Consider the following 26,847-nt stretch of genomic DNA (forward strand, 5'->3'; position numbering starts at 1 on the left):
AACCTAACCTACAACGCATCAACACAGAAACATTTGCCCTTTGATGGGCCTAAGGTGGGCTATTTAATCAGCTGTGACTTTAACCTGTGCAACCCTCTTCACAAGGGAGAAGATCTCCTTGGTCCGTGTGCGTGACTTCTTTCCCATACAATTATTTTTCCTCTTAAACATAACACTGAAAAAAGAGTTCTATCACTGCATTGTGGCTAAAGATGACCAAAGTTATGGGCATGATGGGGTGCTGGGAAGCATTAGGCAAGGGTATTTGGATTCCTCTGCCTGACAAACATTGAGATCAGACACAGAGTCACAAGTCATATGTGATGTGCAGAGATACCTGCTCGTGATCACTGCCTAATGGAAAGAAGTGGAGCCCCTGTACTAGATTAGAGGTCTAAACTAGCAGGAAGGAGAGTAATCTGGGAGAAAACCATGTACTTTGCAGACTGAAACTGAAGCATACCAGGAAACCCACCCTCCACCTAAGGACTTGTGGAAGAAAGAGACTGTGGCGGCAACTGTTTAAGTAAGCCTCCCAATTCCAACCCAGGGGACTCTGAGAAAGCAAGCCTGAGCACCTAGGGCAGTAACTGATGGCATGCATCTCCCCCCCCCATTCTGCCAGTAGAGGGAAGCAGCTGAGAGAAGAAAAAGCCTGCAAATTGTTCCCAAAAACGTAGAGACGCAGTCATTGTTTACTCTGACCTATCTGGATGTTTTCTACTCTGCTTAGTTTCCTTCTCCTTGTTCGATGAGAAGACAATGGGAACTGGGTTTGTGGGGAAGCATTTGGGGATAGGAGTTAGGGGTCAGAATGCCGCCTATCTGCTTAAAGAATCATCTACCCAGGCCAGTGTGTCTACAAGATGCCAATGAAAGTCGCTTCCTTAGAAGCTGCGTGAAGCCAACTGAATGCCCCCGGGTTCACCACAGTAAAGTAATAATAAATCTGGAATGATGGCAGAAAGAGCACAGACCTTAATGTCTGGGGATCATTAGCAATTACACTGTAATCTCAAAGACTCAACTTCTATCTCATATTAACCTGACTCAACTCAGTTCGATCTGAGGGGCTGTTGTGTTTTTGAGGCACGAATATCCATCAAAGGATGAATGACTAAACAGAGTGGGATACCTACAAAGGACAGTTACTCAGCCATGAACGGGAATGAGGCTCTGATACATGCTGCAACATGGGTGAACTTCAAAACCAATATGCTAAATGAAAGAAGCTATTTATAAAGTCCTCATATTCTTCATTATATTTATATCAAATAGGAAAATAAAGACAGAGGAACTGAATTAGTGTTGTCAGTGGTGACAGAGATAGGAAAGAGGAGTCACTGCTTCACAGGTACTGGGTTTCTGTTTAGGAGAACCAAACAAGCTCTGGACCTAGATAGTGATGGTGGGCATATGTAACCCCACTGAACTGTATTCTAAAAAGAGTTTTCATGATTAATTTTATGTTAACCACATTTTCCCACAATAAAAAATAGTATCTAATTCAATCTTCCCACCAACTCAGACTGCCCACTCCAATCCATCTGATTTAGTGGTGCTCTGCAGAAAATAGTCATAACTCAATTCCATCAAATAATGATTTCCATCCCCTTACTATCAGTCTGTGCCCTAACTTTGGTCTAACCTAATTTTTGGCATATATAGCCAAAGGCTGCTTTTTTAAAGTTGGGGCCTTGCAAATGCTAAGTAAGTACAATGTCACTGGGCTATAACCCCAGATGCCTTTACAGAATCTTCTAACAACAAAATAGTTTTGTTCCAACAGTTATTTTTGGTATAAATTATGTTTCTGTCTACTTTTAGTTCCCAGTACTAATGGCTTCAAATTCTAAATCCATATAAGTTCACAACAACCAATTAAGACAAACACAAATTAGAGAATGGAGCTGTTAGTATGAGTATAATCTACTAATTTGCCAATTGTTAACGGATACTATTTGGTTGGCAGATCTAAACATACAAAACACATACACACGCACTCCCACTAGTGTGCCAACTGCCTTTTATTGCAGTCAACATTTAGGAAATAATCACATTACCTAACCTCTGACATTTTTTTGTGGTTGGTATGTAAAATGAATAAAAGACTTCTTAATAAAAAATAAAAGTGTACAATGTTTGCTTTTGTTTAAAAAACACCCTATTTTAGTTTCATAAAATAACTGAACGTATCACAAACTATTATGTATTTCAGAAACAATGTCTTTCATTGTTTATGAGTTAAACTGGTGATTATCCGGTTTGTAAGACTAAATGGAAAATGTAAACCATCATGCAAAAGCCACTCTAGTCTGTCCCTGGAGTTGGGCGTGGCAAGAGAAAAATAGAACAAGAAATGAGTCTTTGATGGGGGGCCACCCTGGAAGCAATCCCCGAGAGTAGAACTAATAGTCACCTTCCTTGATGTCGGTGAATGGTGCGGTGAAGACTTCTTTTTGCAGCTCTTGAGTGTCTTGTCACCAGAAAAGGCTGTTCTCAAGTCCCTAGAGGCTTTCTGGGATCGGATAACACTCGGGCTGATGCTGAGTTTCCGTAAGCGCAGAGGTGGGATCTGTTAAAAGGGAGAATGGAAGAGGTTCAAACTTGGGTGTTTCTCCCAGGCTCCTGGTGTTCTTTTGTTCCTTAACTGGTGAAAGACTGACAAGCCAGAAAAGAAAAAAATTACATATATAAAAAGTCATAATGAAATCTAGCATTATGTAAAATGAATAAATGCTAATAAGTTCTGGGAGATGGCTCAGTAGGTAAAAGTGCCTACCATGCAAAGATGAGGATCTGAGTTCAGATCCTTAGAACTCATGTAAAATTAGGATGGGTAGCAGAAGCATCTGTAATGCCACTGGCTTGATGGCAAGATGGGAGTCAGAGACAGGAGAATCTCTGGAAAGTTGCAGGCCAGATAGCCCGATGTATACAATAGAAAAACAGCAAAGAGACACTGTCTGAAACAAAGGAGGTTGAAAGGCAAGAATAAACATCTGAGGTTGTGAGTTTGTCCTCTAACTTCTACAAATGTGCCTTGAATGTGTGCACACACACGTTGAATATGTGTGTGTGTGTGTGTGTGTGTGTGTGTGTATGTATGTATGTATGCCTTTACATATGAATGTATATGTATGTATATAAAATAACAACTGAAAAATAGGCTCAGGAAGTAATCTCCTGCCTCCTTGCCTTCATGTCTAATACCTACTCAAATCAAAAGCCAACAGTCTTGGTTTTGCCTCTGGGTTTCTGCACAGTTTTGTCAATCCCCAAAGTCAGAAACTTCTAATTTCTTATTTGATTAAAGCAGGAGTCTTGGTTTTAGCCCATTCTGGATTCTATCTAGAAAAAAAAAATCTCGTTTCATTCCGATCTTTCTTTGAATTTTGGCCATGTCTTTGGAGCCTAGTGCTTACGGAAGCGAAATCTTGAGATTTGATCTGAGATTGGCTTCCACATTACAATCTCTAGTCCTCTTGCTCCAAGAATTGTCTGAGCCAGATCTTGACAACATTCATTTCTTGTCTTCATATCATTAGGGTTGATTTTTCTGGGAATGTTGAAGAAAAATCTAGAGATTTGTGCTCAGCAAGACTGTATTATCTACAGTTTGCCATAGCCAATCCTATGAAATGGGCCTGCAATAATTCATGAAATGAGGTTATTTCTTCTCCAGAGCTAACACTGCTTGCTTCTGTCTAAGGTGCTGCATAGCTCAAGACATAGAGCCTCCAGACACTAGCCAAAGAAAAATGGGCACAGTGGAGGTTTGCCAAGGTTTTGCTCCTGGATAACTCCTGGCCAGGCTTTCTAGCGCTCCCTTATTGCTACCAGTCTCTACTGGGAACTTAAGGACTGAGCCTGAATCAACTGTTGCTACAGTCAACCATCCCTAAGTCCAGGTCTAGTGATAATTATTACAATGACAAATACCTTTTACTAATGGAGTATAAAATGCCAGGCAGTGAGAAATCGCCACAGATGTATCTCATTTAAACAGCACTGTTCTCACAATGTTTATTAGTAATGACCTCCATTATCTAGATGGGGAAAATGAGATTTGAGAGATGATGTAACTGGTCATAATTCTACCAGTTGCAAGGCAAGTATTTGAAATATCTTGCCAAATTGATAGCTTGTGTCCTTAACCACTATGCACTCTTGTTTCCTCATGAGTAATAAGTGCTGGGGATGGAGGTCCCATACTGAAGGCCATGATTAGGAAGCAGAAAGGCAACAATCAGAGCCAATGGTCTATTGCTCCCTTACGAAGAACTGAAGAATGAGAGTTGGGCCTGAGAGTGGTAAGAAAGGTGCTTTTCACAGGATTTTTAAAATGATGAATTCTAAGTAGGACGGTGCTAATAATACACCATCATATCTTAACTGTTTGTAATCAAATAAAGAAAGCCTCATCTAAGCACACATGTTCCCAACACATCAGAGAGGGCATCAGGTGAAGGTCTGAAAAGGAATAAAATTGGCTCCATCTTAGCATTTCAGACACAAGTGAATACCTGGATTTCCTCCCTCCCAATGTTTAGATGCTATGAAGGTCATTTATGATCCACTAAGAACCCTGTACTGGGGCTGGAAGGATTGCTCAGTGATTAGGAGCATGTACTACTCTTGCAGAGGATCCACATCAGGCAGCTCACAATAGCCTGTAAATCCAGTTCCAAAGGAACTCAACACCTCTGACCTCTGTGGCAACCTGCACTCATGTGCACATACACCCACCCACCCCCACACATATATATATATATATATATATATATATATATATATATATATATATATATATATATATATATATTTTAAATTTAAAAATGAACCAAAACTCTTCAAGGGATGCAGGCACTGGACAATTCTATATCTCCATCAGGATCTATGGAACACTGAATGTAAGGAGCCTTGATTCATTTGGTTTTGCGTATGTATGTATGAATCTGGAATTCACTATGGAGAAGAAACAAGTCTTGAACTTAAGGTCCTCCTGCCTCAGCACCATAAATGCTTATATTACAGGAAAGTGCCAGCTACCCTGTCTGGCGTCTGGGACCCTTGCTATCAATTAACCTTCATGTAGTACTGTCATCTTGGCACTTGAAGGGAGTTTTCTACCCAGAGGTTAAAATAGTCATTTACAACATATTATCACCTATTCTGGTTAGCTTGCCCCTGCCATCCACCAACTTGACACAAGTCAGAGTTATCTGGAAAGAGAAAACTCAATTGAGAAAATGCATCATCAGATTGCCTGTAGACAACTCTATGGGGAATTTTCTTGATCACTATTTGATAGAGGAGGGCCCAGCCCATTGTGGGTGGTGTCATCCCTGGGCAGGTGGTCCTGAGTGGTATAAGAAAGCAGGCTGAGTAAGCCATGGGGAACTAGGTGGTAACCAATATTCCTCCCTGTCCTCTGCTTCAGTTCCTTCCCCCATGTTCCTGCCCCCATGTTCTTTCCCCCATGTTCCTGCCCCCATGTTTCTGCTCCCGTGTTCCTGCCTTGAGTTCCTGTCCTGACTTCCTTCCGTGATTGATTGTTCGCCTGCAAGTGTAAGATGAAATAAACCCTTTCCTCCCCAAGTTGCTTTTGGTCATTGCCTTTATCACAGCAACAGAAAACAAACAAAACTAATGCAGCACCCTCTGTTGTCCCTGGGCATGGTTCACAGGAGGAGACCTAAAGGATCAGGTATGCCCAATCAGTGTATGAGACATAGGCCCACACTGGTTGTTTAAGAAAACTTGCCTTTGAACTCTTGTGGTTTTTCCCATCCCCTTCATCATGAGAAATAAATCCCCTAGAATACTTCCTTGCAATCCTCTCAAAAAGTAACTCTTGTTTTTGCCTGAATATCTGTACAGTTACTGTCTGAAACTCTACTACAGAAGTTTCTCTGTTGCGGAGACTAAGAGACGAGGGAAAGAGTACAGAGACTAGGAACTAGGCTGCATCATTCCAATTGTAAAAAACAATCTGTGACACTTGGAATGGCCATGAGGGGGTAGAGGGTGTGACTATGGGCATGCAAAAGCTGGTGTTGCTATTTCAGGCTGAGTATTGGAAAGTACAGGAGAATATGCTTTCCCTAATGTGCTGCAATAAGGCAACAGTCCAGTGGCACCAGGGACTGCCACCACAGAGCTATGCCCTCCTCTGAATAGCTCAGTGCTGTCTTCCCACCCTTAAAGATTAATGCAGCCAGCAGAACTTGCACACACTTCATAAACCAGAGTCAGTCACCCGAAACCTCAAACAGATGTGTCAGAAATAAACTCAAATCAATGAAAACAAAAGAAAACAGCTTTCCAGTGGGGAATGGTATCCTTGTGTGGCTTCTCCAGTTTCACAGGGATGCTCAGGCAGAAACCCACCAGTAAATGAGAGACAAGTTGCTAAAAAACTGATACCCTGGCATTTACACCAGCTCCATGAAGGCACTCCTGGGTCAGAGTTCTAGAAGTGTCTGGCTGAAGAATGGATGTATCTTATAAGTTTAGGGTTAGCTGGAGGTAAGGGGCTGTCCTATGTAAATGATACATTTTGTTGGGACCATAAGAGAGCTGCCATATCTGGGCAGATATGAAGAATTAGATAATCTTAGGAAGAGGGGTAGAGGAAGCCCATGGATTTTGAGGTTAACACACATGAACAAATTTCTAAGTCAAGAATGTACTAGCTGGGTGGTCCTGAATCATTTCTTTTAAAAATATTTATTAGTGGTATTTACATTCATTTTATGTATGTGAGCATTTTGCCTGCATGTGCACCCTGTCCCAGATGCCCATGGAGGCCAGAGGAAGGTATTGGATCCCCTGGAACTGGAGTTATAGATGATTGCAAGCTATCATGGGGTGCTGGAAATAAAACTTGGGTCCTCTGTGTAGGGGTGGTTGTCTGTACCCTGAAGCACTGCCCCTAGTAGGCAGCAGGTAACTGCTAGGTACCTGCCCCCAAACCCCCCATGGGGGGGAGGGCTTGGTCCAATGTGGTTCTCTGGAGAGCTGCCTTGATACACAGCACCAGCATCCAGAATCCAGCATCCAAGATCACAAGGTAGCCAAGAGAGAATGAGCACATCTCATCCCAGGTCTTAAGGGTTCCCTGTCTTGGCCACGACCCGGGTGGTGGGCAGGTACGTAGCAGTTACCTGCTGCCTACTAGGGGCAGTGCTTCACTGTACAAACAGAAGAGCATTCAGTGCTTTTAACCACTGAGACATTTCTCTAATCCCTTGAATGACTTCTTTAACCTTTCAGAGTCTTCACACAATCTCCATAAGCAAATTTTTGAGGGAGCTATTAATACTCTACAATGTAGATGAGGAAAGAAAGGCTCAGAGGAAGGCTGTGGTCCTACAGCCACAGCCATTAAGTTTCAGGGCAAGAATTCAAGCATAGATCTGTGTAGTGATTTGATTAAAAATGGCCTCCAAAGGCTCATATGGAGTAGCACTACTAGGAGGTATGGCCTCATTGGAATAGGTATAGCCTTGTTGGAGGAAGTATGTCATTGGGGATAGGCTTTGAGGTTTCAGATGCTCAAGACAGGCCCAGTGTCACTCTCTCTTCCTGCTGCCTGTCAATCCAGATGTTTCACTCTCAATTCCCTCTCTGGTTCCCTATTAGCCTGCATGCTGCCATGTTGACAATGGACTAAACCTCCCTTGTAAGAGTTGTCATGATCATGGTGTCTCTTCACAGCAATAGAAACCCTAAGACAGAGGTTGGTACCAAGAACTGGGGTGTTGTTGTGATAGGCCTGACAATGTTTTTGTTTGGAGGAATGTGGGCTTTGATACTCTGAATTTAAAAAGTATCTGAATGCTTTAAATGGGCTTTAATGGGCCATATTAGTAGGAGCATGAAAGACAGTGGTGCTGAGGGTGATTTGAACTGTGGGGCCTGGCTCAAGAAGTTCCAGAAGAGTAGAATGTTAGTATGTTGCCTAGAGATCATTCTTTTGCTATTTTGGTGAAGAATGTGGCTGTTTTCTGCCCTTGTACAAAAAAAATCTGCCTTTAATCCCAGCACTTGGGAAGCAGAGCCAGGAGGATCTCTGTGAGTTTGAGGCCAGCCTGGGCTACAAAATGAGATCCAGGAAAGGCGCAAAGCTACACAGAGAAACCCTGTCTCTAAAAAAAAATTATGGATTAATAGCTTTGGCAGAGGATATTTTCAGACAACCTAGCATTGACTGTGTTGCATAGTTATTAGTGGCCAGCCTTATGCAGATCTATATTGAAAATAAGCAAGCTGACAAGGAAAAATACAAAATGTACAGTTGGAGGAGAAAAGGGGCACCAAGAAGTATAAATAGATTGAAGAAAAGCCTGATGCTGAGTGGAATAAAGGGACTGGTGACCTCAGAGGAAGACCCCACCCAGCTAAGTTTCCAATTTGCAAAAAGGAATTAAAAGTTTAGAGCCAGATATGGGGGTAATACCTTTAATCACAGCACTGGGAAGGAAGAGGCTGGCAGATCTCTGAGTCTGAGGCCAGCCTGGTCTACAGAGCTACTTCCAGGACAGCCAAGTGTAGGCTGTGAAGGAAACCATTGAAAACAGAAAGCTGATGAAAATGTATTTGAACAATGGTGCCATGTTCCAGCCCCAGCAAGTAGCAGAACTTGGCAGCTTCAGCCAAATTGTTCTGGCTTTAGGGTCAAGAATAGAAGAAGGGGGTTATGTAATCTCCCTCCACAACTAAAGAAAGCTGCTGAGGCCAGGTGTGTGGCAGGGTATCCCTGCATAGAGGCCTAGAGAGGCCATTGTGTGAGGCTATGAAGGTGAAACCTGGATTGCCTTGGAAACCTCCAAATCTTGGAGATGCCAGAGCCACAGGATACCTGCCAAGCAGAGATGCTAACAGGGAGTGGAAACAGCCCAAAAGAAAGAAACACGTTGTAGTCAACAAAGCTGAAAAGAGTTGCAGATCTGAAGAGCACTTGGACATCAGACATGGAGATGCAGAGTTTGGAGTTTGCCCAACTAGTTTTTGGTCTTGCTTTGGTCCAGTATTTACTCATATATGTTCCATTGCCTATGTTTTGAAACTGTATGCCCTGTGCCATTATACATTGAAAGTATGTGGTCTGCTTTTTCATTTTGATTTTACAAAGGATTATAGTTAATAGATTGCATGAATCTCAGCAGAGACTTTGAACTTTGGACTTTTAAACAGTGCTGATACTGCAAGAGACTACGGGGACTTTTAAAGTTGGACTATGACAAAGCCACAAGTGTATGGAGGCCACGGAGTAGAATGTGGTGGTTTGAATGAAAATGGCCCTCATAGGCACACAAGGAGTGGCAGTATTAGGAGGTATGGCCTTGTTAGAGTATATGTGGCCTTGTTGGAAGAAGTGTGTCACTATGGGGACAGGCTTTGAGATCTGATACGCTCAAACTATGCCCAGTGTGGCACACATTCTTCTTCTGCTGCCTGCAGACCAAGATGTAGAATTCTCATCTCCTTCTCTAGCATCATGTTTGTCCTCCATGACAATAATGGACTAAAGCTGTAAGCCAGCCCTAATTAAATGTTTTTCTTTATAAGACTTTCCATAGTCATGGTGTCTCTTCACAACAATAGAAACCCTGACTAAGACAATTTCTCTGGCTTAGCTGCCCATGAGCCACACATTTCCATGGTATTACCTCAGAAATCTTGAAACCTGAGACCAAGAGTTCACTTTTGGGTTCATAATAGCCCACAGATCCACTTGAAGCTCCAATGACATCAGTTCCTGTGACTTTAGACAGAGATCTGGGGATAAGAGATCTCTGTGGGAGAGAGAGAGAAGCTTGGAGATTGGTATGCTAGCACAGAAATTGTGAACTCTCCACTATCACAATAATGATGGTATCCTTAGAGTGTGTTGTAGTTGGAGACCTTCTCTCCAGGTGCCACCAAGCCCTGTTAGTCCAACAACCCACTTGTAAAATAAACACACAGACATTTATATTATTTAAACTGCTTGGCCATTAGCTCAGGCCTACCATTGTCTAGCTCTTATTCTTATATTTAGCCCATTTCTATTCATCTATACTTTGCCACATGCTCATAGCTTACCAGTACCTTATTTCTTTCTTGTCATGGCGGCGGCTGGCAGTGTCTCTCCTCCCCCAGCCTTCCACTTTCCAGAATTCTCTTCTCTCTTGTCCCGCCTATACTTCCTGCTTGGCCAGTGGCCAAACAGCATTTTATTTATATAGAGCGATATCCACAGCAGTGTGTCAAGTAAGTACACTAACAGCAGTCAACACTGTGTTGGCCACGTTACATAGTTACACACCTATTTACATATTGTATTATTTTATGTTTAAGATATTGCTGTGAATAGAATTAGCTGATAATCAGGATCAAATCCCTCCCTCCTATGAGGAGGGGTCAGATAGAACAGTGTCTAATTGGACTGAGGTCAAGTTCATTGTTACCTTCTGTGATCTGCCTCTCTGGGGATCTGGAGAAGAGCACAGTTTGCTTCCTGATGCTTCAGGCTCAGGCTCCAAACAGAAGACACTATCGTGGGATATGGCCTTGGCTCCCATGCTGCTCTTAGGCCTACATGGAAAGGAAAAGTCTTTTCAAAGCAATCCAATGGATTAAGACTCAAAGGACAAGGTATTTTCTTGATATAGATACCAGAGACAGCTCGGAAGCAGGGCGGAGATGCACATGTGCTGAAACAGAAATCAGTCTATGAGATGTGGAGTGAGAATGTATATACACATAGTACATACATACATACATACATACATACATACATATATACATACATACATACATAAGGTGGTTTCAAACCAAGTGGCCCCCAAAGGGAGTGGCACTATTAGGAAGTATGGCCTTATTAGAGTAGGTATGGCCTTGTTGGAGGAAGCATGGGCTTTTGAGGTCTCCTTTGCTCAAGCTATGCCCAGTGTTCACTTCCTGTTGCCTACAAGTCAAGATGTAGAACTCTCAGCATTATATTTATGTGGAATAGTCCTAAGTATCCACACACAAAATAAAGGATAGATAGACTTCTCTGGAGGTGGCCTCTTTGGTGACAGAATTTCCTGAAGATTTCTTCTTCTTCTTCTTCTTCTTCTTCTTCTTCTTCTTCTTCTTCTTCTTCTTCTTCTTCTTCTTCTTCTTCTTCTTCTCCTCCTCCTCCTCCTCCTCCTCCTCCTCCTCCTTCTTCTTCCTTTTTTTTTACATTCCAACCAAAGTTTCCCCTCCCTCCTCTCCTCCTAGTTTCTCCCCCTTCACCTCCACCTTCCCCACTCCTCCTCTGATTCTCTTCAAAAAAGGGGGGCCTCCCATGGATATCAGCCAGCTGTAGGATGTCAAGTTGCAGTGAGAGTAAGGCGGTATGAGGCAATCTGGAAGGAATAATAGGTCCCAAAAGCAGGCAACAGAGTCAGAGACAGCGTCTGCTCTCACTATTAGGAGTCTCACACAAAGCCCAAGTAATACAACTGTTACATATGCACAGAGGGCCTAGGTCAGTCCCATGCAGGTTCCCTGGTCATTCGTTCAGTCTGTGTGAGCCCTATAACTCCAGGTTAGATGGTTCTATGAGTTTTTGTGTGGTGCCCTTGACCCCACTGGCTCCTACAATCCTTCCTCCTCCTCTTCTGCAGGATTCCCTGAGCTCTGTCTAATGTTTGGCTGTGGGTCTCTGCATCTGTTTCCATCAGTTGCTGGGTGAAGTCACATAAACGTAATTATGTCATTTCTCCCACCCCCTCCCTTCTTCCCTCTAACCCCTCCTAGATGCCCCTCCCTCCTTCTCAAATTCAGGACCTTTTTATGTAATTACTGTTACATATATACATAAATATATAAGCATAGCCTGCTGAGTGCATTCACTGTTGCTTATTATATTTTCAGGGCAGACCACTTGGGATTCAATAACCAAATAGTATTCACTCCCGTACACCCTCCAACTCCTCCTATACTTCCTACTTCTCCTTCTCCTTTTCACATTCCCTTTTTAAATTAATTGTCTCTAATTAGTGCTTCCCATGTGGGGCCATCCACTGGGGCATAGGAAACCTACCAAAGGCCACACCTCTTAAGAAAATTGACACTCTCTAGTAACCATCAACTGCCAGTAGCTCCTCAACTAGGGGTAGAGCCTCATGATGCCCTCCTCCATCCATGCTGGAATGGTGACTGTAAAGCCCTGTTTTGTTCTGTTTTTTAACTGTGAGTTGCAATCCCATTTGGTTTTACATAACTGGAAATGTGCAATGAATGAAAACTAATTCAAAATCAACTGCATGGTGAATCTGGGGTGTTTCTGGTAATGCTCGTGCATGTTGCATCCTTGGTTCTGAACCCACAATACATGCACTTTGCACTCTTCATGTCACACAGTGCCAATGGACACTGAAACGCCTCAGCTCAGATTCCAGACTAGTGTATAAGAGTTGCAGTGCTTTTGTTGTACTTGCAGTGTTTTCTACTTTTATGGAAACACAATTATTTTCATACTACTGTGCTTCAACATGGAAATATCAAACCAGTATATCTTAGAGTTGTACTGTGTTAAAAGGTTAGTTTTTTATTTGTTTGTTGCATGAGACAGGATCTCACCATGTAACCTTGGATAGCCTGGAACTTGCTATGTAGATCAACCTGGCCTCAAACTTGTGAAGATCACCCTGCCTCTGCCTCCAGAGTACTGGCATTGCAACTTGTGCTACCACACCCAACTGGCTATAAGTTTTATGTCTGACTGATTGTTTACATGGCTGAAGATGCTGATCTCTCTTCCAAACACTTGAATGGCATTCTCTAAGGTGTTTGTCCTAGCACATTAAGCAAGGGACAAAGGCCAGGAGTGATCTTCAGGCTCTTCAGTTATACTTTATTTAATTTATGCTTCTTGCAAAAAATACCCCCCTAATGTCTCTCTCAACATTTCTTAGTGTGGCTGCAGTAGTTTGAATGTAGTTGATCCCCATAAGCTCATAGGGAGTGGCACTGTTAGGAGGTGTGGCTTTGTTGGAGTAGGTACAGCCTTGTTGAAGGAAGTGTGTCACTGTGGAGGTGGATTTGAGGTCTCATATATGCTCAAGCCAAGCACAGTATCTCAGACCACTTCCTGTTGCCTGTGGGTCAAGATGCATTAACTTTCAGTTCCTTCTCTGGCATCATGTCTGCCTGCAAGCTGCCATGTCCCACCATGATGCTAATGGACTAAACCTCTGAAACTGTAAGCCACCCCCAATTAAATGTTTTCCTTTATAAGAGTTGTCATGATCATGGTATCTCTTCATAGCAATAGAAACTCTAAGACAGTGGCAAATACAGCAGAGTAAACAGACCATTTTGGAGTGAGAAGGTACCATTTTTTGTAGAAATAGCCATTATCAATTTGCAGAAATAATGCAGGGTAAACCAGATATTCTCTCCATCCCCTACCCCTCTGTTGTGTAGACAGGCTTCTTCTAGTCTTACTTTGAACTCTGAGACAGTGTCCTACAATGGCATTGCTTGTAAGGTATGAAATAAGCCCTTTTGTCCAACACCCTTCCCCTTGGCAAAGCTATCTGAAAGTCCTCATCTTGGGTACACTCATTAAAGAACCATAGATACTTTAATGTCATAACGTCATGGGAAGTGTTTAGGGAGAATCTTTGCACAGCAGAGCCCCAGAGAACGGCTAGGAGTGATGGTGAACTCTGTGTGGCACCTCTAAATGTCTGCAGTTTAATGTCATGAGAATTGACCGGGGTTGGGGATTTAGCTCAGTTTAGCTCAGGTTGAGCGCTTGCCTAGCAAGTACAAGGCCCTGGGTTCAGTCCTCAGCTCTGAAGAGAGAGAGAGAGAGACAGAGACAGAGACAGAGACAGAGAGACAGAGACAGAGACAGACAGAGAGACAGACAGAGAGACAGAGACAGAGAGAGAGGGAGAGAGAGAGAGAGAGAAAGAGAGAGAGACAGAGACAGAGACAGAGACAGAGAATTGACCGAAGACTTCCTTAGAGGGAGATCTGATTGGTCTAGGGGCAGCTGCAGGCACAGGCAGGATATCCCAAGGAGAGAGAAAGATGATGTTTAAATTGGAACACCACATATAAAAGTGTGAATGGGCATGAGTGAGTGGCTGAGAAACAGCCATCTCCATATACCTGTGACCACCCAGTGTCTTGAGGGGAAATGAAAGATGGATTGAACCTGCTAGCTTGTTTGTGTGCTTTAAAGCAACAAAAGATGTTATGCTTAAGCTCACCTATGCTAAAATGTTCCTTTTCCTGTGGTTTTATTACTTAGAGATCTAGATTCCGTTTTTCCAGATCTGCAGCCTAGGGATGAGGTAAGCAAACCAGGCCCAAAGACCAAAACTCTGCATGACGTGGGCCTTCCTGACCTTATGAAATGGACCACCAGCTCCTCATGAGCAGTAGGCTTGGAGTCTGATTATGCTACCTGCTTCTGCCTGTTCTTGATGCAGCTCCAGCCCCGGCCCTTTCCCCCCTCTGGGCTTACTTGGGCTCCATCACTTGGACTGCTGCCACTGACTTCAGACTGCCGCTGGAAAACCTTGGCTTTTGTTCTTTCCCTTCTGGGACACCTTCTGGCTCTTTCTTCTTCTTCTTGCCAAAAAAGTTCCTAAAGGCTTTAAACTTGGATTTCTTCTTTCCTGGAAGTGAGAAATGGATGTAAGGCCGAGTGCGGTAGAGGAAGTGAGGGTAGCAGCAAGACAGAGCTGTAGTGACAGGAAGAGAGTTGTGCTCTCAGGTGCCTTGCAGATTTTGCCTCTGGTCCCCACCGTACCATTCGTTTGTTTGCGACCCCCTTAGAAATTCAGTAAGCAAGTGTCTGGGCTGTTGCGGAAAGGAACAACCCAGGTCACAGTTTGGGGTCTGAAGGCTACCTCAATTTAGGCCAAACTCATAAAGTACTCATTTGCTTGTCAATTTCAATGACTTCAATGACTGAGAAAGCTCATCTGCATTTTATTTTTTGTTGTTGTTGGAGAGAAGTCCCAGAGTATGTATGTATATATACCTTGAAATCATGATCTTCCTGCCTCAACCTCCCTAATGCTGATATTACAGGCCTGTGATACTCACCCCCAAATATGGCCTTATCTTTATTCTTTTAATTGCGCAAATCTAGGAAATTGTGGGGTTTAAAAAAAAAAACCACAAGGTCTTATTCCATAGCTCAGGATGGCCTCAAACTTGGGTTCCTCCTGCATGAGCAGCCAGAGGGCTGGTGTAACACCCCTTTGCTACCACCTGGGTTTGGCCTTGTGTTTTAATTGAAGTCTCAGAAAGTGTGGAAGATAAAAACAAAACAAAACAACAGCAAAGAAAAAAAAGCAAACAAACAAATAAAATCCGGTAGCTCAAGCTGGCCAAAAACTCTGTCCCCTGTCTCTGCACCCCCTGTGCCATTATTTCAGGCCTCTGCCACCACCAGGCCTGACTTTGTCTTTTAATGTTTTAGTGTTGTAAATGTAGGATATTCTAGGGGTGAAAAAACAGACCTCAGACTTTCAATTCTCCTGACTCCACACCCCAAGTATTGGTATTGCAGGCCTATAACACCACCTAAGCATTGGCTTCTCTTTTAAACTTTGAAATTTCTTCAATCTATAAAATTGTGAGTTGTTTTTAAAGGTCCCAATATGTAGCCTAAGCAGGCTACACACTCTTGATCCTCTTGCCTCCACACCTCAAGGGATTTTATTACAGGCCTATGCCACCTACCAAGGCTTGACCTTCTCTTTTAATCTTTTAATTTCTTAAATCTAGGGAATTGTGTGTGTTTCCTTCCTAAAAAAGCCTCTCTGTATAAATGAGAGGTGTCCTTAAATTTCATCCTCTGCTTTCCACACCCTCAGGGCTGGTATTGGCGGCCTGTGCCACCACCCCAGGCTTGACCATCTCTTTTAACCTTTTAAATGCTTAAGTCTAGGGAAGTGTAGGGATTAAAACAACAGGGTCTTGTGGTGATATTTTGTTTGTGCTCTAACAATGCTTGCCTGGAGATCAGAGTGTGGAGACAGCCACTCGTTAATCGTACAGGCCAGGCAGTGGTGGCACACACCTTTAAGCCCAGCACTTGGGAGGAGGAAGCAGGAGGATCAGGAGTTCAAGGCCGCCCTGGACTACACGAGATTGACCCAGTCTAAAAGAGAAACAGAGCCAGGTGGTAGAGCCTCATGCCTTTAATCCCAGCTCTAGGGAGATGGAGACAGTAATATAAATGGGAGGAAACAGGAGCTCAGCCTCTTTTGGTCTGAGGATTCAGTAGCAGTAAGAAGTCTTTCTAGTGGCTGGCTCCTTTGCTTCTCTGATCTTTCAGCATTTACCCTGATATCTGACTCCAAGTTTTTATTATTAAGACCAATTAGAATTTGCACTACAGCCAAGGCTGCCCTCTCATTTGGGATTCTCTTACTTCCATGCCCAGAGTGCCAGTAGAGCAAGCTGTAGTACCAGCTCAAGCCTTAGCTTTTACTCTTTTCATTTCTTTTTTTTCTTCAAGATTTGTTTATTTATCATGTATACAGTGTTCTGCCTGCATGTTTGCCTGCAGGCCACAAGAGGGCACCAGATCTCATTACGGATGGTTGTGAGCCACCATGTGGTTGCTGAGAATTGAACTCAGGACCTCTAGAAGAGCAGTCAGTGTTAACCTCTGAGCCATCTCTCTAGCCTTTCTTTTCATTTCTTTAATCTAGGAATCTGTGGTGGTTAAAACACTGAGTCTTACTCTATAGCCCAAGCTATCCTCAACCTCTTCATCTTTCTCCCTCCACATCTGGAGTTTGGTATTGTAGGCCTTTGCTACCACCCCTGGCTTGGCTACACCCTAGTTGATGTAGGCCACCACTGCAGCCTAGACTTTCTCTTTTAGTCTTTTAATTTTTAAATTAAAACTTTGGAGTTTGGGAGTTTAAAAAAAATGGGAGTTTAAAAACCAAGGTCTCATTCTGTAGCCCAGGTTGGCCTGGAACTCAAAATCTTCCTGTCTCCACACACTGAGTGCTGGAATTGCTGGCCTGTGCCACCACCCAGTCCAGGTGCTCTTTTTTAAGTGTCTAATTTCTTAAATCAAAAGTTGTGAGGGGAAAAAAACAGGGTCTCACTATGTGGATGAAGCTAGCCCCAAACTCTTCATCCTCCTGCCTCCACCTCCAAGGGCTGGTGTTCTAGGCGTACACCATCAATCTTTTAATCTTTTCACTTTGTAAATCTGTGAAACTGTGAGGGTTTTTTTTAAAGGGTGTTGATATGTAGCCAAGGCTGGCCTCAAACTGTTGATCCACTTGTCTTGACACCAAGAATACTGGTATGCAGGTGAGTGCCACCACCCCAGGCTTGGCTTTCTTTTTAAAAAAATCATCTAATTTCTTAAATCTAGGAAATTGTGAAGTTAAAAAAAAACAACAGGGTCTCACGTCATAGATGAAGCTAGCTTCCAACCCTTCATCTCCCTGCCCCTCTACTCTGAGTGCTGGGAGTATGGAACTAAGGTGTACAAGGTGCGGTTATAATGGCTGGAATCAGAAGTGCAGTGTTGTGCTAGAAAAGCTTTACAGTTAGCCCCTTGTGAGGAAATGCCCTAGCATACACTTGCTGTGGGAGGACCCTTCTGTATGCTCTGAATGTATGCTGCTCTCATTGGTTGATAATAAAAGCTAATTTGGCCTATAGCCAGGCAGAATACTAAGGCTGGGCAGGAAAGCCAAATGGAGATACAGGGAGAAGGATGGAGTCAGAGGAGATGCAAGCTGGCTGCCCAAGGAACAAGATGCCAAAGGACTTGTAAGTCATGGGCCACATGGCGATGCATACATGAATAGAAATGTGTTAATTTAAATGTAAGAGCTATTTAGCAATATGCCTGAGCCATTGGCTAAACATTTATAATTAATACAAGCCTCTGAGTGATTATTTGGAAGTGGGCTGGGATAGAGAAAGGCCTCCATTTACAACATTCTTCACCTATTGGTGCAGTGCAAACACTCCTACCGTGGCCATTTTGAATCAGTTTCTGAAACTGGCTTGAGCCAGTTTGAGCAAGTCTGAGCCAGTCTGAGTCAGCTCCAACACACCAATCACTACTGCAGGCTGTTACAGAAGAGTTGGGGTAAGCAGGAAAGAACCTGCTACATTTCCGCCATTATAAGCACTACCATCTGCTTTTGAAACAGGAAGAACATGACTGACCTTAGAAACATTCACCGTGCCTGGAAATATAGGGCCTAGAGCCTCCTTTGCTTCAAAATCCCAGAATGCAAGGGTGCCAGGAAAGCAAGGCTAGATATTTCGGAGTTGCAAGCCCACTTCTTACAAACCAGCAAAGACAAGATAGTCGCATCAACAGCTGGTAGCTCCATTTGTAACACAACCCGCAAACATAGAATGGCTGAATCAAAAAACTGATAAGGCTGTAAAACCAAACTTGCCAAACATAATCATGACCTGAATAGACAAAATCACACTCACACACATTTTATCCTCCTAAATTAACAAGATGACTCGTATACTAGCATTTCAGTATGCACAGATTCTGTTTTTCTCACCCATTTTGCGTTCTTTGAAGAGAACAACTTGTTTCCCCAGAAGGATTCGAAATACTTTAAATGATACATATCTCTTTCCACTAGAGGCACTAGAGGATAAGGAATGCTTCCATTGTATCTTTGCGGGCTAACTGCTGTGAGTATGGGGTTTCCATAGCTTTGCTAGCCGGGATTTGGGGCAACACAAAAAGACCAAACTGGCAAACATAGTGTGTTGGATGCTCGGTGATCCTGAGCCATGGCATGGAAGCAGGGCACTACCTCAGACAGTAAGCAGTTGCTAGGCACATTTGTGAAATCCTAATACAATCAAAGATGTTTGCCAGATATGAGTATATAAATGTGCCTTTTCAGGATTTCTTTTTGTAATGGTTGCTTTTAAATTGCCAGCAGATGAGCCACAAAATGCTGGTTTTCAAAAGCCAATAGCAATTGCCTAGGGTAATTAAGCAGGTAGGGGTAAAAACTTTACACCCAGCAGTATTGTCACTTGTAGGCCAATAACTCATGTCTCCACAAGGTGTCGCTGTTACACGCCAGCGAACACAGCGCTGACAGCGGACAGCTATCTGGCTTTCTCAAGCAAAGCCATTGATTTCTGTGTCCAAACCAATTTCCAAACAGCAAGCAACTTTCAAAATCGTTACTCAACAAAAACCCGAGTGAACGTATCACGTGATATGAAGCAACCCTTTTAAAGGCTGCTCCCTGCCATCTGCAGAAGAAATCACAACTAAATCCAGTGAAGAAATTGTTGCTACTTCTTCCTGTGTGTGCTTATCCATCATGCACATGGGCAGTCCATTCCATCTGAATTGAATTTAGCTTTAAAATGCATAATACAAAATGACAACCTTTACCTCCCTTCCATCACCAAATGGCCATGTTATTTTTAAAACAAAATGTTATCTTTTGAAAATTCTGGAGAACAAAACAAAAGCATTTCCCTCTATCCAGCCTTCATCAAGATGACCATGCTGCTGCCCTCTCCTGGGGGCATCCGGCTCAGTCAGCTGATGGCTGAATTGGCTCTGCTTTGGTGAGGAGTCAATTCACTCCTTCATTCTTTCATCCGTCCATTCATTCATTCGCATCCATTTCGTGAATATTAGGCAGTACATAATAACACTCTGGACAGTCTACTCTCAGGTTTCCTAGTCTTTTCAGCCATACAGGACTGAAGAAAACTCGGCAAACCAATGAAAAAACAACCCGATGACTATTACGTTTGGCTCTGTCTGTAAAGTCAAATTTCACTTTTGGAAAAGAAATGTTAATGGGGTGACCATATTAAAATTGAGTTACAAACATATATAAAAACTTCACAATGAAACAAATTATTTTACACAATTAATATACACTAATAATAAAAAAGAAAATATAATCAGTGTTTGTGAATTATCTCCTATTTCTATGAATTCCTCTCAGGTTCATCTATGACTCATAGAGGGTGCCTCAATTTAGCCAATGAATACTTATTAGAAGAAGGTTTACAAATGAGATTTATTTTATTTTATATTTCAATATTTTTATTTATTTATTTATTTTTCTGATCAAGCTGCAATTTTTATTTTTCTCCATGAGGCTTCTATAGCATAGGAGGGGAGGGGGCAGGAAGGAGGAAAGGGGAAGAGACATGGGAGGCATGCAGAACGTGGGAGACATGCAGGTCGTGAAACTGAAAGATGTCCTCTAAGGTCACTGGTCAGGGGCCATTTGTTCTGTTGCTAGGCTACCAGAACATGGAAAGTACTAGCTAAGCCAGAGAACAAGTCATAAGCCCACTGCCCTTCCCCAGAGCAGTAACACCTGTTTACTAACCAGAGGCTCCCAAAGATGAGAACATCCCACACTCAGGTGCCAGGGCAATCACTATTTTTAATTTTAATTAGCATACAAAGAATTAGGATTCATTGTGGCATTGTCAAATGAACTTCTCTTGTTGATTTTCCTCCCATTTCATCTCCCTAACCAGTTATCCCCCCACACATCCTGGCTGCTGTGTTCTGTATGCCTCCTCCTCCATTCCTCACACCCCTTCACAACCCCATCATGGCTGCTGTGTCCTGTGTACCTCCTCCACCCTTCCTCAACACTCCTTCCCCACCCCATCATGGCTTCTGTGTTCTGTGTACCTCCTCATCCCTTACTCAACACCCCTTCCCCACCCCGTCATGGCTGCTGTGCACTGTGTACCTCATCTGCCCTTCCTCAACACCCCTTCCCCACCCCATCATGGCTGCTTTGTTCTGTGTACCTCCTTCTGCCTTACTCAACACTCCTTCCCCACCCCGTCATGGCTGCTGTGTTCTCTGTACCTCCTTCTTCCGTCCTCAAGAACCCTTCCCCACCCCAGCATGGCTGCTGTGTTCTATGTACCTCCTTCTTCCTTCCTCAACACCCCCTCCCCACCCCGTCATGACTTGTGTGTTCTGTGCACCTCCTTCTGCCTTAGTCACCACTCCTTCCCCACCCCGTCATGGCTGCTGTGTTCTGTGTACCTCCTTCTCCCTTCCTCAACACCCCTTCCCCACCCCATCATTGATGCTGTGCACTGTGTACCTCTTCCTCCTAAACTCAACACCTCTTCTGCCGTCCATCATGGCTGCTGTGTTCTGTGTACCTCCTCCTCCCTTCCTCAACACACCCTCCCCACCCCATCACAACTGTTGTGTTCTGTGTACCTCCATCTTCTTCCTCAACACCCCTTCCCCATGCCATAATGGCTGCTGTGTTCTGTGTACCTCCTCCTCCCTTCCTCAACACCCCTTCCCCACCCCATCATGGCTGCTGTGTTCTGTGTACCTCCTCCTCCCTTCCTCAACACCCCTTCCCCACCCCATCATGGCTTCTCTGTTCCCTTTATCTCCTCCTCCCTTCCTCTACACCCCTTTCCCTGCCCATCATGGCTTCTGTGTTCAGTGTACCTCTTCCTCCCTTCCTCTACACCCCTTTCCCCGCCCATCACGGCTTCTCTGTTCCCTTTATCTCCTCCTCCCTTCCTCTACACCCCTTTCCCCGCCCATCATGGCTTCTCTGTTCCCTTTATCTCCTCCTCCCTTCCTCTACACCCCTTTCACCGCCCATCATGGCTGCTGTGTTCTGTGTACCTCCTCCTCCCTTCCTCACCACCCCTTCCCCACCCCATCATGGCTATTGTGTTCCTGTACCTCCTCCTGGCTTCCTCACCACCCCTTTCCCACCCCATCATGGCTGCTCTTATCTGTGTACCTCCTCCTCCCTTCTTCAACATCCCTTCCCCACCATCATTGCTGCTGTACTCTGTGTACCTCCTTCTTCCTTTCTCAATACCCATTCCCCACCCCATCATGGCTGCTGTGCACTGTGTACCTCCTCCTTCTATCCTCAACACCTATTCTGACATCCATCATGGCTGCTGTGTTCTGTGTACCTCCTTCTTCCGTCCTCAAGAACCCTTCCCCACCCCAGCATGGCTGCTGTGTTCTATGTACCTCCTCCTCCCTTCCTCAACACCCCTTCCCCACCCCATCATGGCTGCTGTTTTCTGTGTACCTCCTCCACCTAACCTCAACACTCCGTCCCCACCCCAACATGGCTGCTGTGTTCTGTGTACCTCCTCCTGCCTTCCTCAACACCCCTTCCCCACCATGTCATGGCTGCTGTGTTCTGTGTACCTCCTCCTCCCTTCCTCAACACTCCGTCCCCACCCCATCATGGCTGCTGTATTCAGTGTACCCCCACTGCCTTCCTCAACACCCCTTCCCCACCATGGCTTCTGTACTCTGTGTACCTCTTTCTTCCTTCCTCTACACCCCTTCCCCACCCCATCATGGCTGCTGTGCACTGTGTACCTCCTCCTCCTATCCTCAACACCTATTCCGACATCCATCATGGCTGCTGTGTTCTGTGTACCTCCTTCTTCCTTCCTCAACAACCATTCCCCACCCCATCATGGCTGCTGTGTTCTGTGTACCTCCTCCTCCTATCCTCAACACCTATTCCGACATCCATCATGGCTGCTGTGTCCTGTGTACCTCCTTCTTCCTTCCTCAACAACCATTCCCCACCCCATCATGGCTGCTGTGTTCTGTGTACCTCCTCCTCCTATCCTCAACACCTATTCCGACATCCATCATGGATGCTGTATCCTGTGTACCTCCTCCTCCCTTCCTCAACACTCCGTCCCCACCCCATCATGGCTGCTGTATTCAGTGTACCCCCACTGCCTTCCTCAACACCCCTTCCCCACCCCATCATGGCTTCTGTGTTCTGTGTACCTCCTCAACCCTTCCTCAACACCCCTTCCCCACCATGGCTTCTGTACTCTGTGTACCTCTTTCTTCCTTCCTCTACACCCCTTCCCCACCCCATCATGGCTGCTGTGCACTGTGTACCTCCTCCTCCTATCCTCAACACCTATTCCGACATCCATCATGGCTGCTGTGTTCTGTGTACCTCCTTCTTCCTTCCTCAACAACCATTCCCCACCCCAACATGGCTGCTGTGTCCTGTGTACCTCCTCCTGCCTTCCTCAACACCCCTTCCCCACCATGTCATGGCTGCTGTGCACTGTGTACCTCCTCCTCCTATCCTCAACACCTCTTCCGACATCCATCATGGCTGCTGTGTTCTGTGTACCTCCTTCTTCCTTCCTCAACAACCATTCCCCACCCCATCATGGCTGCTGTGTTCTGTGTACCTCCTCCTCCTATCCTCAACACCTATTCCGACATCCATCATGGCTGCTGTGTCCTGTGTACCTCCTTCTTCCTTCCTCAACAACCATTCCCCACCCCATCATGGCTGCTGTGTTTTGTGTACCTCCTCCTCCTATCCTCAACACTCCTTCCCGACCCCATCATGGCTGCTCTGTTCTGTGTACCTCCTCCTCCCTTAACGACACCCCTTCCCCACCCCATCATGGCTGCTGTAATCAGTGTACCTCCACTGCCTTCCTCAACACCCCTTCCCCACCCCATCATGGCTTTTGTGTTCTGTGTACCTCCTCAACCCTTCCTCAACACCCCTTCCCCACCATGGCTTCTGTACTCTGTGTACCTCTTTCTTCCTTCCTCTACACCCCTTCCCCACCCCATCATGGCTGCTGTGCACTGTGTACCTCCTCCTCCTATCCTCAACACCTATTCCGACATCCATCATGGCTGCTGTGTTCTGTGTACCTCCTTCTTCCTTCCTCAACAACCATTCCCCACCCCATCATGGCTGCTGTGTTCTGTGTACCTCCTCCTCCTATCCTCAACACCTATTCCGACATCCATCATGGCTGCTGTGTTCTGTGTACCTCCTTCTTCCTTCCTCAACAACCATTCCCTACCCCAACATGGCTGCTGTGTTCTGTGTACCTCCTCCTGCCTTCCTCAACACCCCTTCCCCACCATGTCATGGCTGCTGTGTTCTGTGTACCTCCTCCTCCCTTCCTCAACACTCCGTCCCCACCCCATCATGGCTGCTGTATTCAGTGTACCCCCACTGCCTTCCTCAACACCCCTTCCCCACCCCATCATGGCTTCTGTGTTCTGTGTACCTCCTCAACCCTTCCTCAACACCCCTTCCCCACCATGGCTTCTGTACTCTGTGTACCTCTTTCTTCCTTCCTCTACACCCCTTCCCCACCCCATCATGGCTGCTGTGCACTGTGTACCTCCTCCTCCTATCCTCAACACCTATTCCGACATCCATCATGGCTGCTGTGCACTGTGTACCTCCTCCTCCTATCCTCAACACCTATTCCGACATCCATCATGGCTGCTGTGTTCTGTGTACCTCCTCCTGTCTTCCACAACACCCCTTCCCCACCCCATCATGGCTGCTGTGTTCTGTGTACCTCCTCTGCCCTTCCTCAACACCCCTTCCCCACCACATCATTGCTGCTGTGCACTGTGTTCCTCCTCCTCCTATCCTCAACACTTCTTCTGCTGTCCATCATGGCTGCTGTGTTCAGTGTACCTCCTCCTCCTATCCTCAACACCTATTTCGACATCCATCATGGCTGCTGTGTTCAGTGTACCTCCTCCTCCTATCCTCAACACCTATTTCGACAATCATCATGGCTGCTGTGTTCTGTGTACCTCCTCCTCCCTTCCTCAACACCCCTTCCCCACCCCATCATGGCTGCTGTTTTCTGTGTACCTCCTTCTCCCTTCCTCAACACCCCTTCCCCACCCCATCATGGCTGCATGTTTTGTAGTTACATCCACATATTCACAAACATTCAAAGCTAGGATGTGCTTATGAGATGTTTCATACTCTGAATTTAGATGCCTGTGATGGCCTCTTGTTTCTTTCCCCTTTTCAAGTTACTCTCTTGTTTGAATCTGAATTACTATCTGCTATGGAACCTCAATGGAATTCGTGATGTTGTGGTTCAGTTCTGGTTATTACTTATGAGTAAACAGAAATACCTTTACTGTAGTGAATAGAATCTTGTGCAAAGGTTTTAGGCCTTGTTCCTCTTCCCCTCCCATCCCACCCTCCTCCATCCCTCCATCTTCTCCTGCTGGTCCACTTCCTATGCCTAGTAGCCTCCATTTTGCTTTTGAGTCACGTGTATCCTATTACTTATTTTTAAGTTCTCACTTCTCCTTTATGACCTCTTTTTTCTTTATTTCCCTCTAATGGTCTCCTCTCTGTTAGGCCTGGTTCTTTTTCCTGATGGCGGTAACAGCAAATCTAACAGTGGTCCCTGAGGTTTTATCAGGTGACTTACCCTCCTCTGTTCCTTCCAAAGCTTCCATGCTGCTGGACACTTCCTTTGATGACTCAGACATGGTAAACTCACTAAAAAACTTCAGAACAAAAGAGAAAAAGATGATTCCTTTAATATATATGCTACAACAAAATCATTTCACCTTGCTGCTTATCCTTAATTTATATTCTTTAACTATTCAAGAAGATTCATACAAATGCAATTGGGACTAGGGGTAGGTATCATGTCTTGAAACGACAGTAATCCTAATAATAGGAAATGACCAGAAGAGGCAAATACACGGATATACACGATGTCTTGCCCAGGGCTGGGGGAGTAGCAGGGAGTGATGGATGAGGCATCATTGTGACACTCTCGGCCGGCCGTCTTAGTCAACATGGCGGTACTTCCCAGCACTCATGCCTCACAGAGGGAAAGAAACTATGTCTGAACTTCAGGAGCAACCGGCAAAGGAGCCTGTTGCACATGATGCCCAGCCATCCTAGGCTCAGCTTGTCCTTGACTCACCATAGCGGGTGGTAGGAGAACCTCTAAAGAGAAACTTATGAAAGACAAAGGAAGAACAAAGAAAAAAAAAGAGTATTCGGACACCCCTGCAACTCAGTGTCACTACAAGAAGCAATTCAATTTAACCCCTGAGTTCAGTCAGAAATGTTCTCTGGAATATGTGCCTCACTTCCTTCAACTGATCCTAAATGCCCATAGGACACCACTACCAGCAACCACTCACCTCAGGTGGGGCCTGTGGAACATCTCCCCTCCTCACTAAACCCACAGTCACAGAAAAATGAATAACCCTCCCCTTCACTGCAAACCCTTTCATGGTACTTCCCCATCCTTCTCAGGCTTGTTAGCACAAAATCCACGAGTTGTCTCTACTCACTCATTCTATGACTTCACTTGAACTTCTCTGCGCTTGTCCCAGCGAGGGCTGCAAACCCGCCTGGCTTGGTCCTCACAGCAGAACTGCTCTGCCTGAAGCCAGCCTTCCCACAGCATCTCTCTCTCTCCTGCTCTCCCTTTTAAAACATTTGTATCACTTCCTGTCCAGAACATCACACTCCCCAAAGTTTCCTCTTCTTTTATTGGCTGATCATTCCCAGGCTCCTCTAATGGCCTATTCTTCTAGTCCTGATTTTGAAACATAGCATTTGGGCCCTTGTCCTTGGCCCTCTTCTTTATCAGCAACAATGTCCTAGCCCAGCAAACATTAACAGACACACAATTGTAAGCCACAAGCACAATTAAAAATTCCCTAGCAGCAACACTTTAGACAGGAGCAACTTTGAAAACAGGTGAAATTATTTTTAATAAGGTTTTTTATTGAATCTGATTTAAACAAAATATTATTTCAACATGGAATCATTATAAAATGTGAATAGTATATTTTATATTTTTCTTGTCACACTAAACTGTTACACAATTACCTCTCTACACACTTGGGGGCTCCTTTTCCCCTCCATCTCCCAGCAGCCTCCTGTACTCTGATTCCCACACTGTGGGGTCCTAGAATCAGGAACCATTCCCTAAACATACTATGTTATTTTGCTTTATCTGAACTGTGCACAGCCTGTTCATTAT

The 26,847-nt window shown here is 44.7% G+C and overlaps 1 protein-coding gene across 1 annotated transcript in view; it reads right to left on the reverse strand.

The window, feature by feature from the left end:
* Kiaa1210 (KIAA1210 ortholog) overlaps nucleotides 1–25,644 on the reverse strand; it is a 52,206-nt gene extending 26,562 nt beyond the window's left edge. Inside the window, exons 1-5 of the mRNA XM_036174610.1 lie at nucleotides 25,546–25,644; nucleotides 25,267–25,345; nucleotides 14,504–14,657; nucleotides 10,458–10,584; nucleotides 2,420–2,575 (exon numbers count right to left, since the gene is read on the reverse strand). Of these exons, the coding sequence (XP_036030503.1) occupies nucleotides 2,420–2,575; nucleotides 10,458–10,584; nucleotides 14,504–14,657; nucleotides 25,267–25,345; nucleotides 25,546–25,644 (615 nt within the window). The remainder of the gene's footprint in view (nucleotides 1–2,419; nucleotides 2,576–10,457; nucleotides 10,585–14,503; nucleotides 14,658–25,266; nucleotides 25,346–25,545) is intronic.
* Between the last annotated feature and the right edge of the window lie 1,203 nt (nucleotides 25,645–26,847).

Source organism: Onychomys torridus, chromosome X (assembly GCF_903995425.1).
Source record: "Onychomys torridus chromosome X, mOncTor1.1, whole genome shotgun sequence".
NCBI lineage: Eukaryota > Metazoa > Chordata > Mammalia > Rodentia > Cricetidae > Onychomys > Onychomys torridus.